At 46.0% G+C, this 18,831-nt stretch overlaps 1 protein-coding gene across 1 annotated transcript in view; it reads left to right on the top strand.

Annotated features, from left to right (window-relative positions):
* Nucleotides 1–18,831, top strand: part of Adam19 (ADAM metallopeptidase domain 19) — an 83,142-nt gene that overhangs the window by 18,481 nt on the left and 45,830 nt on the right. The window contains exon 4 of the mRNA XM_013354127.2: nt 14,821–14,899. Coding sequence (XP_013209581.1) covers nt 14,821–14,899 — 79 coding nt within the window. The remainder of the gene's footprint in view (nt 1–14,820; nt 14,900–18,831) is intronic.

Raw genomic sequence — 18,831 nt, 5'->3', positions numbered from 1 at the left:
AGAGAGAGAGAGAGAGAGAGAGAGAGAGAGAGGAGACAGAGAGACAGAGACAGAGACAGAAAGAGAAAGAGAGACAGAGGAGAGAGATTGATTTAATTGGGAGCTTGCTTACGGCGTCCAAGGGTTAGTCCATAATCATCGTGGCTGGCATTGACTTGGCAGCTGGGCAGGTAATGTGTTGGAGCAGTAGATGACAACTCTCATCTGATCCCCAGGCAGCTAGCAGAGACAGTGAGCCAGGACAACACAGGGTCTGGTGAAGTCCACCCCAGGGACACGCTCCTCCAACAAGACCACATTTTCTAAGCCTTCCCCAATAATTCTGCTAACTGGGGATCAAACGTTCAAATATGTGAGGCTGTGGAGACGACTCCCATTCCAAACACCATGCCTTCTGTCTTCTCAAACCTTGATTAGAATTAGAATGCCAGTGGAAGGGACTGGGGGTAATACAGGCTGGCATGGGCCAGAGCCTGGCTCCTTCTTGTCTCTGTAGGTGTGTGATGGCTGGTGTCACCTTGACTGAGTCTAGAATGGCCTAAGAGACAGGACTCTGAGCGTGCCTATGGGGGTTATCTAGATTGCGGTGGAAGGGCCCACCCACCATGGGTGGCACCATTCCCTATGAACTGTGTTAGTAAAGGAAGAGCTAAGTGGGGACATGCATTCATTGTCCTTGGTTTTCTTGTGATGGGGACGATTTCTTTTGTCTCCAGTTACTTTTCTTTTCTTTCTTTTTTTTGTTTTTTTTGTTTTTTCGAGACAGGGTTTCTCTGTGGTTTTGGAGCCTGTCCTGGAACTAGCTCTGGAACTAGCTCTTGTAGACCAGGCTGGTCTCGAACTCACAGAGATCCGCCTGCCTCTGCCTCCCGAGTGCTGGGATTAAAGGTAAGCGCCACCACCGCCCGGCCTCCAGTTTATTTTCTTAAATGTGATGGCTGCAAACTCCCTGTGCCTTGACTTCTCTACCATGATGGATGCACCCCTTGTACTGTGAGCTAGAATAAAATCTTTTCTCCCTCCAGTTGCTTTTTTAAGGGTATTTTTGTCATAGTAACAAGAAGAGACATTAGGACAAGTTTTACCAAGTCTTGTAACCTTTGCGAGTCTCACTTTCCTTATCCATAGCATGGAGCTAATAGCGGTGGCTATGCATAGAATTCAGAAACATGATGGCCCCTAAGGAACTCTCAGAGCCTGGCTTGCTGTGAGAGGGCAATAAATAGCCGCTATTGTTTGTATTTTGCAAGGTCAGAAAAACAGTGCAGAATGATGTAAGAGGGAATTCCCCAGAGTTGATTCCTCAATGTAACAAGAGTTGACCTTAAAACTCGCTGCCTTGACCTTAAAACTCGCTGCCCCAGGGAGGAAACTCACTTCTGCTCTCCCGCCATGCCCAGTTTGACCTAACTATATCTCAAACATGCAATGCAACAGTTGTGTCCTGTGTAGGCCCAACTGTACCTTTCTCTGGGCCTGCAGAATCAGTCTGGAGGACCTCACGGTGAGGCCTGAACCTACCTGATAAGGCGGCTGGGATTGGTTTTCCAGTTCCTGCTCTGTCTCTTCCTTGGGCTCTCAGCCAGGGCTGCCTGCATAGCCAGGAAGGATGTGCACCTCGTCTTTTGTCTCCAGCTTATTTCTTCTGGCTGCCCTTCATTGGGAGCCAGGGAAAACTGAATGGGAGGAAGCTGTCAACTGCCTGGTGGCCTCACATGGACCCTTGCAGAGCTCAGGGAAACTGGGGACTTGGAAGAAGTTGGAGGCTGTTCTGGACTCTGGGGGTCCCTTTATCACCAGGCTATCAACCTTAAGAGAACAACAAACATCCCAGGGTCTGAGCACTTACTGTGAACTTCGTGTTTGACATAGATTTGTTTAACTCTGTGTATTTACCCAAATGGAGTCCTACTGGGCCCTTGAGTTTATGACCTATATTATTTCACTTGGAAATACAACATGGGGATTATCAAAACAATTGATGTTGTTTTTAGGCCAAAGCTATATAACTATTAAAGTTTTGGGGTTTTTTAAAAATGAGATCATACTTAAAGTATGATTTCGTACTTTAAAGTTATTTGTTGTGCTGGCTAGTTTGTGTGTCAACTTAGTAAAAACTAGAGTTACGGGAAGGGGGAAGCTTAACTGAAAAATTACCTCCATCAGATTGGCCTGTGGAGCATTTTATTGATTAATAATTGATGTGAGAGGACCCAGCCCTCTATGGGCAGTGCCATCCCTGATAGGCGATCCTGGATTGTATCAGAAAGCAAACTGAGCAAGCCATGAAGAATGAGCCAGTGAGCACATTCCACTAGGGTCTATGCTGCCGTTCCTGTCTCTAGGTTCCTGTCTGAAGTTCATTCCTTGACTTCCCTTCATAGGTACTCTAGGTGGAAGCTGAAATTAACCCTTTCCTCCCAGGTTGCTTTTGTTTATGGTCTTGATCACAGCAGTTAGGTAGCAAACCAAGACATTTGTCATCAGGAGTTTTCCACATTAACCCATTTGTAATGGTGTGTGTGTGTATGCATGAGCATGTGTGTTCTACAATTGGTATGTGTTGTGTGTGTAGTAGTGCAGGTATATGTATGGTGCATGAATCCATGTATATAAATAAGAAGGCCCAAGCAGGATGTTGAGTGCTATCTTCTGTCTTACACTTTATAGAATGTAGGGTTTCTATTGCTGTGAAGAGAAACCATGATCATGGCAATTCTTATAAAGGAAAACATTTAATTGGGGTGGCTTATATTTTCAGAGTCCATTATCATCATGGTGGGGCATGGTGGCATATAGGTAGACACTGTTGCTAGAGAAGGAGCTAAGAGTTTTATATCTTGATCTGCAAGGAACAGGAAGTGAACTGTGACATTAGGAATTGCTTGAACATAGGACACCTCAAAGTTCCAGCCCCCACAGTGACTCACTTCCTCTAAGAAGGCTACACTTTCTCCAACAAAGTTATACCTTCAAATTGTGCCATTCCCTTTGGGGGGCATTTTCTTTCAAACATAGCATCTTTCTTTTGTTTCTAAACTAGAAGGATTTGGGGTGCTATCTTTTATTATCTTCCTAGGGTCTCTGACTGCACTGGAAGCTTGCTGTTCAGGCTAGGCTGGCTGGTCAGGAAGTTCTTTCTCTTTTCTACCTACAATGTTGGGTTTGCAGGCATGCATATCTCTGCTAGGCTTTCTGCATGGGTGCTGGGGATTTGAACTCAGGTCCTCTTGTTTGCAGTTAGCCAGTGATGTAACCCACTAACTACCTACCCTATTTTATTCTTTTTAATAAAGACATAGGATTCCATAGTGATTATGGTGGATCAAAACCTTGTTTTTCTATTAAGGAAGAATCAAATCTCTGATTTCTTGTTACTACAAATAATGCTACAGTAATAGGCGTGTGAAGACTTTAAGTATTTGGTAGATGTTTCTATAGGATTGATAACTATCAACAGTTTTTTAAGATCACGTGGTAGTTATGTTTAAATTTTCTCTAAAAATTTGATAAATCATACTTTTCCCTCCATTGCTATCTCCCCGAGGGCTGTAGCATTTCACTTGTGTATGGTCGATTGTGAGAGTATATTAGGAATATGTTTTCATATGCACTTATGATCATTTAAAATGTTTTTATGATATATTGACCAAATATATCACAGTGACCTTGTCTTTTAAAAATTTAATATTAGTCTTTGAGAGTTTACTCATTTGTTTTTATTTTATTTGCATGTGACCATTGACCTGAATTCATGTCTGAATACCAGTAAGTAAAGAGAAATGTGGATTGGTCCCAGGGTGTGGCTATGTATCCGTGGAGTCTGTGGATTACGAGGGGCTGAACACAGGCTAAAATGGTGTCCTCCTAGCTTGGGTGGTGGGGTGCATATGGAGGTATGGGCAGAGCATTGTAAGTCCCACCATCTACTTCCTTTTCTCCCACCTCCAAAAACATGGCTGAACTCAAATACCCATGCTACACTCCTTGGATATTCGAGGCTGTTTTCTCCCTTTTCGACTTTCTGGTTGGGCAGTGGATCATGACTGTTCTGGGGGGGAGCCAGAACCTGGACTGATATTGTCTGAGAATCTACATTTTATCCAGGATGTATTTTGATTTTAAGGAAGTGAGCTTCACATTCTCTCTGTTTAGTGCTGTGTGTGTGTGTGTGTGTGTGTGTGTGTGAGAGAGAGAGAGAGAGAGAGAGAGAGAGAGAGAGAGAGAGAGAGAGAGAGAGAGCGATCCTGAATACTAACTAAATGGTCTCTGGGTTTGTGTGTGTGTGGGGGGGTGGTGCCCAAACTCATACTCAGCTAAGAGTGAATGTCAGCTTAGAGACCTGTCTTTTCTAGTGGGAGTCACTAGGGGTCCAAGCTGAATGTAGACTACTAATTGAGAATTAACCAATATCCCTGCTCCATTCCCCGTGTGTGTGTGTGTGTGTGTGTGCGCGCGCGCGCATGCGTGCACACGCATGCTAGTGGATAGACTTGGCTATTGGGTCTTCAAGTGCCACCCACCTTTTTGAAATTTTAATTGTTTTTGAGACAGGGGCATCTCACCATCCTGGAGTTCCCCAGGCATCTGGCCAGTGTGCCCCAGGATCTTCCTGTCTTTGCCTCCCCAGCACTGGGATTAAAGACTCTGCACCATCGCAGCCAGCTTTTTTAAAGATGTGTGTTCTGGGGATGAAAGTCAGATGTTTGTGTTTGCCTGCTGACACTTTATCTCCAGAGCCATCTCCTCAGCCGTCATTAAGAATTCTTCCTTTTGTCTTGCCTTCTCTCCTGTCACTCAGCAAACCTCGTGAGTGTCAACTGTGTGGCTGGTGTTCTTGGGATTAGCAAGAACAGTCCCTGCCACCAAGGGGCTTTGTGTCTAGTGGAGAAGACACTTAAGCGGTTATAGTAGAACAAGGTGGGCCGCTAGCGTGGAGAAAGCAGAGGGTGCGGTAGAACTGTGCTAGCTCGGGGTATCGGAGGCTTCCAGGAATGGCAAATAAAGGAGTATGGTGTGGTCTAGTCTGCTCAGTGATGGTTAAGTGTGTGCCGCTAGCCCTTGTAAGAGAAACAACAGTCCGGGGACCAGTTGGAAGAGGTGAAGATACCCTCTGTGATTAGGACAGAACAGGAGGAAGGAAATGAAGACAGGCCCAGGGCTGGGGGGGGGGGTGGAATGAGTCTCTGCAGGGTCCTGCAGGCTTTTTTATCTTGAGAGCAGTGGGAAGTAATAATAAGGAGCAGTTAGGACAACTCCAAGTAGTTTTAGGTCTGCTATGGGGAGTGGAGAGAGGAGGATGGGTTGCTGAGAGATTTGTAAGGATGGAGTCATGGAGATGGGGAGATATGACAACTACGGGCTGAAAGAGGACGAGGATGAATGCAGGGATCATCTCGTGATTTTCAGCTTGAGTAATAGGTAGGACAATGGTGTCATGTCCCTTGGGTTTATGCTTAGCTTGTAACCGAACCCTGTACAGGCCATGTTCTTGTTCAAATCTTGGTTTTTTTCATTAGATAAAGGTAATGATCGCTAGTCTCCACCATGTGTCTCTGCATACGGAGAGGCCAGAGATACATAGACTTATTTGTCTTTCTCCATTGTTCATTGCTACCTTGCTCCTAAAGACAGGGTCTCTCCAAGATGGGAGTTCACTGCTGGTCTAAACTGGCTGGCCAGCAAGCTTCCATGCTTCCTTCTGTGTCCCGGTCTCCCAGCAGTGAATGCTGGGGACTTGAACTAAGGCCCTCAGGCTTGCACAGCAAGCCCTTTAGCTACTGTGCCATGTCCCCAGCCCTTCCTCTCCTAAAATTCTAAGTACTTCACTTCTCAGGAGCAGGGGAGTCTCTGCGTCTACCTATCCAGCAGCAGAAAGTTCACTTGGGGACCTCTCTGGGGTCTCAGATTAGCTTTAGTAGCAAACAATTATACCATTGAGTGGGTTGTGCTTGGCTAGCCTCTTCTCAGCTTCTTGACCAAGCTGGGTCTTTTCAGGTCTTTATGACTCAAAGACTTAAGGCTGTTTTCCAGTCGCTTGCATGTCCCCCCATGTTTTCCCGCTCCTCCCCCGAGGGGGGGGTATGTTTGTAGAAAACTGGCCTGGGCCTCATAGTCTCCTCTTGCATCAGCCTCCCTTGAGAGAGGTCCAGATGGGCCAAGTGGCTATAATGGCCGCATTATATCAAGCATTTTTTTTTTCCAAAACCTTCTTTCTGGAGAAGGGGATTCTGGGAAAAAGGATTCCTTTGGAGGGATAAAGGAAAGGGTGATCTAAGCTTGGGAGGGCTAACAGGGGCCCTGTTTCTGAAGCTCTTTATTGCTTGACTTAACCAAATCCTAGATTTAGGGTTTACACACGAATGCAAAAGTCAGCGTAGATTCTTAGTTGTGTGATGTGCAAACGTGTCCAGAAGAGTGGAGCCAGGGACTCCATGTTCCCGGCATCTGGGCCACACTTACCCTCAGCACCCACATAATCACACACATACGGTCACACACAGGAATGCACGTGCACATATATGTACTCTTCCCTGATAATTTTATATACAGCTTATTAGAGGAAACTGGAAACTGGCAATTTTAAGAAGGAAGGAGGGTGGGTTGTGACGTGGGAACAGACCTTCTGGGGACTTACTGGTAAAGCCTGCCTTCACGTGCTCCATCAGTTCTTCACGGATTGCTAAGGGTCCTCACTCAACTGTTTTCTGGTGCCTTCATGACTCACCTCCTCTGAGCTTCGTCCTGGAAGAGGCAGGTCCCCATAGGGTAGGGAAATGATACCTGCCTTTGAAGACAGAGTCTCAATCCCCTAGCACAATGCCCGGCACATGACTGGCCTTACACAATATTTGTGGTATGAGTGGGGTTGCAGTTATAGGATCCGGAATGCAGACGAGGTCCTGGAGTACAGCCAGGCACTTAAAAGTGTATGATGAAATCTGGACACGAGGAACACAGGCTTTCTACACCCTCTTACCCTGCCTGTGATACAGAACAGGAGCGAAACTGAGCGAACATCCTTCCTCTGCCCAATGCCTGACTTAACTACCACCAGTATTGCACATACTCTTGAGTGTCGAGACTGCTGGATTTGGAGACAAATTAGAACTGCCATGTTGATACGTTGCTTTTACCTTTTCAGACCCTTTATCTATAAAAAGGGAAGACTTGAGCAGAGAGAGTAGGATGTAAATAAAGACTGTCCTGTTGTGGTAGATTCATTGGCTTGCATACTTATTCTGTCCCATGCAAAAGTGTGTGGAAAGGGTACAGAAAGGATATGGTTTGGGCAGGATCAGGGATGATAGACCCTTTGGAAGCTGATGCTGGATGGGGGTACTCTGATAGATACAGGTGTCCCTTGACATGACATGTAGATGCTAGTCCTGGCTTGTGACCAAGTAAGAGCAAATGCCTTGACTGATTCCCAGTACCCCAGTCAGTAGTGCAGAGAGATAGGAGCTTCTTGCTAGAGCAAATTAGGTCACTGTCATCTCTAGAACTTGGCCCAGATGCTAGGCAGGTAGGGACAATGGTCTTCTGTGGTCCAGGAGGCCTTTCACGTTTTGATGCTATACACTTACGTTCTGAGATGCTAAGAATCATGGGTCTTGCATACTTACAGAAGCAACCATCTTTGAGGAGGTAAGTTTGTGGTGGTTCTCAGATGGTGTTGGTTTTTTTTTTTGTTGTTGTTGTTTTGTTTTGTTTTTTTCAGAGTCAGATACACCTGGTTTTCCCTTCTGCATGTCTTCAGAAGTCTGGTGATCTCTGGAAACTGCTTTCTTCCATTCCCCTGGGGCTCATTCTGAAAGCCCTTCTTCATAGTATGGCCGTCTAGTTTGTACCCCCTCTTCTACTTCCCCCACACCCTGGTAATCCCCTCCCAACCTCTGTGGTTTCTGCTAATCTGATGAACAACGACTGTGATTATTTACTAAATACCGGTTACCATACAGGCTGCTATCAGGGAATAGTTCTTGCTGTCTAGAATTTTGTATTTCTAAGAAAATTTAATTTCCCCGAAACCGTTCGTAACCAGCCAATTCCAGTAAGCGTCCAGGATGGGCTACGTAGGGTGTCTTATCGGTGAGCCATTTCCTGGGCCCCTCAGATCTCCTGCCAGCTAAACTTGCCTGATCCTGAGACAGCAGCAGCCCTGTCTTATTTGTACAGATGGATAGTTCTCATAGCCACAGCCAAGAGAGAGACAAGGAGAAGATTAAATAAAGATCCCATCAGCTGAAGGATAAATAGTGCTCACCCTGCCATCCATTGAGCACAACATAGAAGCAGCACACAGGATCAAGAGCTATTGGGGTGTGTGTGTGTGTGTGTGTGTGTGTGTGTGTGTGGTCCTTAGAAACCAGAAGATACAAATGAGAAGCTGCTGATGGAGAGGAGTGCTGCTTTAATGTCTTGTTTAGAGATGTTCTTAGTAGGAAGTTAAAGGCAGAATACCCATCATTTTGGCCTTTTGAGAGCTGGGCTGGTGAGTGGCACCATCTTGCTTTTAGGGTTGCTTTGGACATTGGTCCCCTAGCCAAGGGAGCCCTTGGGTGGGTGGAGGGCTCAGCTCTTTACCATGAGAGCAGCCTTGTAGGGCCCTTCTGCTTCCCCACAAAGGAATGTCTGTGCTTGTGCGCCCCTGGACTTATCAGTGCCTTATTTGGCAGTGGGACTGCAAATCTGTTTCCATTCCTTTAGAGTCAGAGGAAGACCAAGCAGAGTGCTGGTTTGGAAAACTTGGTCCCGAAACAGCTCTAGCTGTCTTTTTCTTCTTAGTTTTACCCTTCTGGAGAACCAAAATAAAAAAAAAAAATTCATGTGAATTTTTGATTTTTGTCTATTCAAACTGTGAACTAGCAGAGGCCATTCCATTAGAACAACACTTCCTGATTTTCAGCAATACTTCCAGTGCCAGGGAGTCCTGGGCATTACTGCTTCCATTTAATGGAAATCGGAGGCTGTGGCTATAGCTTGATGGTAGAGTGCTTGCCCAATGTCTGTAAAGCCCAGGCTTTCACCTCCAGCATTGCAATCGATATATCTGCTACCTGGACCACTTCAGTCCCAAACATTTTGGATTAAAGATACTTAATGTGCCGGGCAGTGGTGGTGCAGCACTCGGGAGGCAGAGGCGGGCAGATATCTGTGAGTCTGAGGCCAGTCTGGTCTACAAGAGCTAGTTCCAGGACAGAGTTCTATCGTATTTTCTTTTTCTTTTTCTTTTTTTCTTTTTTTTAAATATTTATTTATTATGTACATAGTGTTCAGCCTCCATGCCTGCACACCAGAAGAGGGCACCAGATCTCATTACAGATGGTTGTGAGCCACCATGTGGTTGCTGGGAATTGAACTCAGGACCTCCGGTAGAGCAGTCAGTGCTCTTAACCTCTGAGCCATCTCTCCAGCCCCCAGGCCAGAGATCTAAAGCTACAGAGAAACCCTTTCTCGAAAAACCAAAAAAAAAACAAAAAAAAAACAACAACAACAAAAAAAACCCACCACCACCAAAATGCTTAATATACAGTGAAAAAGGATTGCTGAGTTGCTGGTTAAACCTTAGGGGAAACAATAGCCTTTAGTGTAATCATTTCTATTGAATGGAAATCTTTGCAATTCTATAGCCCCTCACTAAGCCTTTATAGGAGAACATCTATTTTACAGGGTTGTGTGAGAGCTACCCTAATTCACTGTAAGTAGTGTACTGAAGTTGGGACCTAGAGAAACTTGGCTGGGCCTCCTAGAGCCTGTGTCTTGACAGTCTCCTCCCTCAGAGTCCTGTGAGGTTAAAAGGACCCACAGTCATCCTTGCCTTGTTTCGTGTCTTGGAAGGACAGTCCAGTACAGTTGGCACTCAATTTGAAGCATTCAGGGTGTAGATGAGGTGTATGCAGTCATCTCCCTTCGGACCACATAGCTATGAATACAGCTGGACACACTTGTAGACAAGATCCTATTGTAGTGTCTAAAGCAGGGATACCCTTGGTTCCTTTGTCGTGGGCTGGTGTCATTGTTAGATTTTTTTTTTTAACCCACACTTAAAACAGTACCTATTTTTATGGTTTTTTGTTGTTGTTGTTGTTGTTTCTCTGTGTAGTCCTGGATGTCCTGGAACTCGCTCTGTAGACCAGGCTGGCCTCAAACTCAGAGACCCGCCTGGCTCTGCCTCCTGAGTGCAGGGATTAAAGGCCGGCTTGTTTTTAGATTTTTGTGGTGGAGATGAACAGAAGACTAGGAAGGAAACTCAGAAAAACGTCAAAAGTTAAAGTGAACCTAACAGAATAGGATCGTTCCCAGAGCATGAAAAAGCATCACCTGGCAAAACTATTAAAGACAGATTTCTTACTAGTCCCTTAGAGAATCTAATTCTCAGCGGGTCCCGGTGGGTTCTGGGGCTTCATATTTTCGTTTTCACAGTCTTTCTTGGTGTGGTAGAGTGATTCGGCCGGATTAAGAGTGTGAGGAAAAAGAAAAGACAGCCACGTGACTAACTTGGCCAGGATGAGGGCCAACCCCCACCCCAGGCCATGCTATAGCGGGTAGTGAGTGGGGAAAAGCGAATCTGCGAATCTGCGACCCCATGTGTCCAGGCACTTGGATAGTCTCAGAAGGATGAAATAAACCGGGGGGGGGGGGGGCAGCAGTAAAAATAGCCTGGGAAGGAGCAGAGAAACGTTTTTTCTTTGTTCGTGCCGAGCACAGGGGAAAGGGTTGTTTTTCCAAGATGGCTTGAAGCTGTTACCAGTTTGTACCAGTTTGCTTTATCTGATGGTGGAGGAGGGTGGGCTGTGCAGAGGAAGATTCAGGGTGGTAGATTCATCCGGAGCTCCGAGCTCTTAGCTCCAGAGAGGGGGGTTTTAGCTAAGAGAGCCATCTGAAACTCCTGTTAATATATAGTTCTGCAAGCGTGTCGGTGGGCCTTGGAAGACCACAAACCTTAGAAAAGGCTATATGCTTTGGGTCTTGGCTGCTCTAGTGGTTTTAGGTTGCCAAGGTGGATGCTGTTCTTCCCAGGAGAGTGCCTGGGGGTGGTGAGGAGGGTGCAGTTTAATTTCTTAGGTTGGCTTCAGGAGATTCAGGGTGTTTTCATTTTTTTTTAAAAAAAAAGCTTTTTATTGATTCCTTGTGGACCTACCTCACATTTTTTTTTAAAAAGAATTATTTATTTTTCCTCATGTATATGAGTATTTGCTTGCATGTATTATATGTTTGCAATTTGCATGCCTGGTGCCTGGAGAGACCAGACCAGGGTGTCTGATCCCCTGGAACTGGAGTAATGGGTGTGAGCCACCATGTGGGTCCTGAGGAACCTAGCCTGGGTCTTCTGCAAAGAGCAGGAAGTGATTTTTAAGCACGGAGCCATCTCTACAGCCCCACGACGGAGGTTTTGTTTAGGGACTTCGGGGTTGAGTGACTAGGGTTTGGCCCCTGTTTAGGGCTGCAGTGCCATGTGCTATATGATGACCCCATATTCTTTGCATTTTACATTTTGCACATGGTGGATGCTTGGGTCTTTCTCTGTTGCTTTCTGCCTTATTTTTTGAGACAGGATCTCACTGAGTTTCTAGCTTATTGATTTCTGTTAGATTGGCTGGCCTGCAGATTCCAGGAATCCTGTCTCTGCCTTTGCAACTCTGGGCTTAGCAGACCCAGGCTGCTACACTGGGTTGTTCTTAATTGCTGGGAATCAGGTCCTCACCTTTATGCAGGGAGCCTGTTACCTCCTGAGCCATCTCCCCAGCTCCTAATTTGCGTTTTTCTAAGTAGACTTTGTTTAGAAATGGTGGTTAGGTAGCCATGGGAACAGGCTGTACCCTCCAGATTTGGATTCGAGAGACAGGATGAAGCCAGTAGGTGCTGGATACAGCGAGGTCATTTTAAATTCAGGGTGAGAATTTTACCTATGAGAGGACTTGAGGTCAGAGCGGGTAGCTTCAGGAGCTCCCAGTCTCTGGAAGTTTCTCTTGTTGAACAGCTATCTGGGAGGTTCTTATACTAGGTAGGAGGGCCATTTGTTCGTTAATTCATTAATTTACTCATCCATTTGTGGATAGATGTGTATTGCCTGTTTTGGAAGCTAGTTGGAGCTTTTAAAGACAACCATGGTCCCTGCTTTCAAGGGAGTATGTAGTCTGGTGAGAATCTGCTTTATATTCTCAGGTAATTTAAATATTGAGACTCCAAGAGTCCTATGCCGAGGAGGACAACCCTCAACTAAGCTACAGAAAAGTCATCTCCTATGAATATGTGGATACCTCAGAGGCTCATTTTGGGTTATTCTCTTTGGCTCATCCCCCACCCTCACCCCTTTTGGCTCATTTTAATGTTGCCAGATACGTGATTTTTCCCCCCTGTTAAGACACAGAATAAGCTTAGAGTGTATTTACCTCAAACACATTTCCTGTGGGAAAATTTACATCTCTCCACTGGCACCCAGGATACGCCATTAAACTCTGAACTTCTGACCAGCCCCATTATGCCGCCTGGGGAAACAACCCAGGAAATGGAGCACAGGGATGAGCTAATTGCTTTCCATCATCTCTCCTAAGTGACGTATGGAGCGAATTCATTGCTGAGGAGAGTTAGAGAAAGAAAGACACAAGAAAATCCAGTCATTTTTTTCTGGGTCCTTCTATCATAAGCCTTGCTAAAAGCAATAGGGAGGCATCAGGGAATGTGGCTTAACGCCTGAGAATACTGGCCTGTCACTCATGAGGACTGGGCTCAATCTTCAGCACCTATAAATCGGGGCACGTTATCACCCATCCGCCCTGTAATTCCCAGCACTTGGGAGGTAGCGACAGGAGGATGGTAACTTCAGGGCTCATCTTTGGCTGCATAATGAGTTCATTGCCAGCTTGGGCTACCGACGCTGTTTCCAGAAATTAGGCTAAAATAAAAGCAATGGTGATAATAATTGTTTTCTACCCAGCTCCACTCTGCCGTGCTTGGTGTTCAGCTTGCTACCTGTATCGTTATAGGGTTTGATTGAGTAGGTTTATTGCCCTCATTCTTGGGAAGAGGAAGCGAAGGAGAGGGACCGTAAGCAGCCAGTGGTTGTAGAGACAGCAGTGGTCAGAGCTGGAATCGAGGCCTCTGTCTTTCAGATCCCAGCCCATGCCCCAAGCCCCTGGCAGGCTGAACTACTAAGAATTTTGTCCACGGTCAACTATGTCGTCCGTTGAGTAAACTTGCAAGTGCTGGGAAGGCACAAACTTGGGAGACTTAACTATTGAATTCCCTCCCACCGTGAATGACTCTGCTCTGAATCTTCTGGATGCTACACAGAAAATGAGCTTCAACAGTCCTCTGGGCCAGCTGAGTTTTGGGTTTTTCTGGTTTTTACACATGCCTCTTGGGTTTCTCTGCTTCTCTTCAAACCTGAATGCTAATTCTTGAGTCATCTGCCTTCTGACTGCATCCTGGGGTAGGAAGAGTCCGGCTTCGACTTTGGAGCCATGTCCCTTCCCCTGGGAAGTGTCACCTCTTCCAAAATCTAATGTCTCTGCCGACTTCCTTGACTGTTCTTTTTGGCCTCAACCTGTGTTTTCTTCTAAAGGAGTTTTGAGTTAAGTTTCCTGTTTTCAAAATATTTGATAAGTATTTTTTTTTTAATTGCAGCAATATGTAACTTGTCTTGGGAAATCTGCTCTCCCCTGAGATAGTCAGCATTGACAAAGGACTCTTGGCCTTGCCGGTTGTTTTTAGTACATGCATTCAGGGTACATTTAATTTTTCACTAAAATGGAATTAAGAAATACATATATTTCTGAAATGCCCTGTGACTTTGTAGATTTTCCACATTTGTATATAAATATGCATTTCTTTCTGTCACCTTTGAATTTGTGATGTTTTGCTTCATTAGAAATCAGAAACCACTTTGCTCCCTGACCTTGACTTTCTGGGGATTAGTTCTGTTAACTGAAACATCTGTTTGGTTCTTTTATTTTTCATTTCACTTTGAGAGAAATTCTAGGAAGCCTATTCTGTATCTCCTTTGGTTAGGGATCCTGAACTGCAGCTTCAAAGGGTCTGTGGCGAGAGAGGAAACAGTATCCACATTTGGAAAAGAAAAGGGGAATTTGTTGGAATGGCGACCAACAGAACTAGCAGGTCTCGGGAGATCTGACCCCAAGAAGGGATAAGCAGCGGCCTCAGCAGTTTTGTGGACAATGACTATTCCTGTCATCTGCTCAGACCTGGCTCTCTATTGACTTGTCTAAAACATAGGCCAGGACCAGGTGGACCCCCTTGATCGATAACCCCACCAAAAGCATTTTGCAGAGGTTATTCTCCTAAAGAAAACGTGAGGCACCCATGCTGAAAGTTAGTATCACAATAGGGTCCCCTGACCCTGGGATATTGTGGATGTGGTTGCATGTCCATTTTCTCAGGACTCAGGAAAACTAATCAAGATGGTTGGTTCAGTATTGTCTATTCTGTCGGGCTGGAGGGATGATCTCTGGATATAAAACCAATGATAAATTTCCTCCTGGTTTTCTTTTTGTGACCCGGGGATATTGTGGATGTGGTTGCATGTCCATTTTCTCAGGACTCAGGAAAACTAATCAAGATGGTTGGTTCAGTATTGTCTATTCTGTCGGGCTGGAGTGATGATCTCTGGATATAAAACCAATGATAAATTTCCTCCTGGTTTTCTTTTTGTTCCTTGGTTCCTTAATGGCCACCCAGTTTCTTCTAGTTTGGGGCCGCCTTTCCTGGTTCAGTTAAAGTCATTGGCCCATCACCAGGAAGATGGAATCTGTCAATAAAGATGCAAATGTCTGTTGTTGCTGTTTTTTTTTTCCCCAGACACCTTTTTGCTCCAGCCTACACAGAAACCTGCTACACTGCAAATGGCAACCCTCAAACCACCACCTTGAAGTCCGAGGTGAGTTACGCATGTCCATCAGCAGCTGCCGTATTTGGGTACCGCTCTTCGGGGCAGAGGAAATAAGTGATGGAAAGCCCTTCTCTGAAGGACTTATGTCCCCTGACTTAAGACCGAGAGCACAAACAGAAGCTAAGTCTGTTGTCTCCTAGTTGTTTCCTGTCCTTTGTTGGCAAACATGGCAAAGCAAACAGATGGAATGTTTGAGGTTGAATTGCCTTGGTTAAAATCCCTGTAAATCATGACAAAGTAAACATTATTTCTTAGGCCTGTGTTAACTAACCATTCACTAAGATTCTCTCTTTAAAAGGAGTAATTTACTCATTGTCCTGTCATCTCATCTAATTAGATGCTGATTAATATTTCAAGAAAATGGAAGGTTTTGCGGAGTTTTTATCATTGTGCATACAAATTCACATTAACATCATACCATTTTAATGCAATTGTAAACCATCAAGAATTTTTTGAGATGGGGTCTAGTTAGACCAGGCTGACTTGGGACTCATCGATCTCCTCCTTGCCCTGTCTCCTTAGTGCTAGGATTAAAGGCATGCACGGCCACTTCCAAGCTCTGTTGAGCTTTGTAAAACGTTGCTGTTGTCTTAATACTGAACATTTCCCCTTCAGAGTTGTTTTTAGTGGGAAAGTTTTGCATATGATCGAAGAGTCATCATTTTGAAAATGGTTTTGCATCTTAATTGATTTCACTTAATTTATACCCTACTGGTGGATGTTTAAGAATGTACATTCTATGTGTCATGATTTGCTGGCTCTTCCCATGGCAATTTCTGTTAGAGTTCACAGGCCCAGAGCAGTGGATCTCAAGCAGAAGCAGTGATTCTTTTTTTCTCCTGCAAGGCACACTTGCACATGCTTGCTGATGGTTGGATGTCATTAGCATCCCACGGGCAGAAGCCAGGGACTCTGTGAAGCATCCTACTGGACACAGAGCAGGGCCTCATGGTAGATTTATCCCGCCATCGTCCACCCATTGGTGCCTCAGGGGAGAAGCCCTGGACCAGACCCAGGCTTCTGAGCCTGGGATCATGAGATGTGATGGGAAGGGGAAGAGCACAAGCTACACTGACCTTTTGTGTTTGGGGTTTCTGAGGCAAGAGACTTGATGTATGACGTGGATGGAGGAGAACAGGAGAGGTTCCTCTGCTTGGGACCCTCTAACAGTATTCATAGAAATAGATTCTCATGCAGCTCCTTCTTCAAATATCTCTGCCCGTGTGCGGATGTCTAACCAGATAGCAATTGGCAGTTACTAGCAGGTTAGCTTAGTTTATTGAACTCCCTGGAATGGGGAAAGGATGGGTCCCTTTAAGGTTGGACTTGTCTAAGTACATCTAAGCTACTACAGTAGAGTAGCTGGATTGCTGAAGGGGATGTGAAGGTCAGTGGGATGTCTTCCCAAGACTCTCCTAGGTGGGAAAAGAAGTTGGAAGTGTGGCCAGTGACAGCAGCGGGCAGACTGGGCCTTCTCAGGGAAGCTGTCCAGCTGTGACCCACACCTCCGCAGAGCCCCTTGGCCCAAGCTTTTCCCTTCTTCAGACTTCTGTTCTCTGCTTCCAGGAATAGGAACGGGCAAAGGGCTGGGTAAGTGCCATGTGGAGAAAGCCCACAGCCATTTCAATTTCACAAAAACTCCCTCCTCTGAGTCCAGCCCCTCCCACCTCCACAGCCATAAGTCAAGAATGGGTCTCAGGGTACAAGTTTGCCGTGAGCTCATGCTTCCTGCTGTGAAAGCCCCCCGGGGTGGCCCCCTCAGCCCCAAGAGCTGCGGAATGCAATGACTTCATGGCCGCTCTGACTTGCTCTTTGTGCTCCTGCGCTGTGCACTAAGCAGAGATGTGTTAAGGGTCTTTCAGAGAAGAGCGGGGGAGAGGATGTCCCCGGGTCCCCTGATTCCCCCTCCTTCCTGAAGGCCCTGCTGGCTGAAGCAGATCCTGACTGAACCGTGGGCCAAGATCATGGTTTTCTTCCGTCCACCATTGCTGGATTCTTGTGAAGTCCCCACCCAGGCCCAGGGGGCTCCCAGTCAGCCTTCTCATTTGGAAACTGAGAAACCAAGGAGAAACGGGACCGGAGTGAATCCATAGCCGCTCTTGGCCTAAATGCTGAGGGCTGTGCTGGGCCTTCAAACTTAATAGTCGTTCTGGGAATCTTATCGAGACTCATTAACCAGCCCTGTAGGTTACAGCCCTGATCTAGGTCAGGTTACTGGGAGAACAGGTCTGGGGATGTGTTCCAACAGCCAGACTTACAGGCGTTGGGATCTGAAGCCAGGGCTGCGGTCTTGGCTTTCACTAGCTGTGTGGCCTTAATCAACCCTTTGGACCGTACTGAGTCCTTTTGTTATTTTCAATCTCAGAAATTAGTTGTAACTGACTCAGTGCTCTGGAAGGGTGAGATGAGTCACCGATTTTTATGGGGATTTATAACTATTATTTCTAACTCCGTGTTTTACAGTTGAGGGGATTGAGAAGAGGAAAAGTAACTTGGCTATGCTTAAAAGGGGCAAGACCCCTTTCCAGAGGGTAGAACAGCTTTGGCAAGAGAATCCAGTCAGGTGCTGATTCTGCATTGGTTGGGAATGGTAGTGGACTGGGTTCAGGGCCAAGTTGTTGGGGTTCAGGTTTTCACATCTACTGATCTTAGCCCGGAAACTGGGATCCCTTAAACTAACCTTTAGCTTCCCCCTTAAACTCCTGGGAATAATATCTGCCTCATAGAGCTGGGGTCAGAATTAAAGTACAGATAAGCAACTGTTATCAAGCGATAGGAGCCTGCTGGCTGTTAGCGCCTGCAGTTACTAAGAGTGAGTGACAGATACTCTGACACATGTGTTTGTGCCCTCTGAACATTATAGATAGCACATGACAGTTGTAGAAACATGCCATTGCAGAGAGTACGGGGGAATGTGCACACTGCAGCCATCAGCCAGAGGGCCGAAAAGGTCCAATTCTTCCTTAGCCATGTCTGGATCAAAGTTCTCGCTACTTGTGAAGGAACCAGCAGGGACAGTGTTCCGCCTTCATTTCTGAATGTTTAACTCTCAGTCATTCCACTGTCTATGAGCCCTGCTTTCCTTGCGAAGGCCTGGCTCCCTCTCCTAGGGAGAACTGACCATTCTTCTCAATGTTAGTGTCCTACACAGTGGGTTTGCGGCCTCACTATTGAGTTCCAAGGACTGGGTCTAATACTTGATTGTTGATAGTCTGCCTTCAGTTCCCCTAGCCCAGACAGGGGAAGATAGGGAAGCCATGTGACAGGTTGGCCTTTGAAGGCAGTGGGGCCCTTGGCTAGAGATCAGGCTGTGTATATGTCGCCTTCCTAGGTGCTAGGGGATGACAAGCAAAGGAAAACCCATCCCAGTGGTTTTCTTCTGTGCTCACATGAAGGTCAGAATTTGACTTGGTTAAAGTTCAGCAGTCTCTAATGCCAAGAGGAGGCTGTTGTTGTCCCTCCTCCTGGCTGTGTGTCAGTATGAATGGGCAGGTAACCAGCGCTGCCTGACAATGGATGAAACAGTACCTGTCATCCAGAGAAGGAGCCCAAGAGGACTGTGGGCTTGGCTTGTGCTTCCTGACTTAGCTGTATGGCTCAGATGAACAGGATGTAGAATAGAAACAGTAAATGTTGTGGGTGTGGGTCAGCCCTTTCGGTGGCCTTTTAAGTCCCCTTAGGCCATGTTTTATCTTTAGTGAAAGAATTTAATGAAAACCTGGCTACTAATGTTTGCTGTCTATCTTTGGGCTAGGGAGCAGCCCAGCCAGCTCCTTTGTATAGTGATGCTCATGACCCTCCTGAGGTTGGAGGCTAAAGATGTGGGAGGCCAGAGGAGTCATTTCCACCGCTGGTCCATGTGGGTGCTTGGATGTATGGCTGGTTTGACTGTGCCAAACAGCTTCAGTTTAATTACGGAG

This window comes from Microtus ochrogaster, unplaced genomic scaffold (genome assembly GCF_000317375.1).
Source record: "Microtus ochrogaster isolate Prairie Vole_2 unplaced genomic scaffold, MicOch1.0 UNK30, whole genome shotgun sequence".
In the NCBI taxonomy this organism is placed as follows: Eukaryota; Metazoa; Chordata; class Mammalia; order Rodentia; family Cricetidae; genus Microtus; species Microtus ochrogaster.
This window is presented reverse-complemented; position numbering and strand designations above follow the sequence as displayed.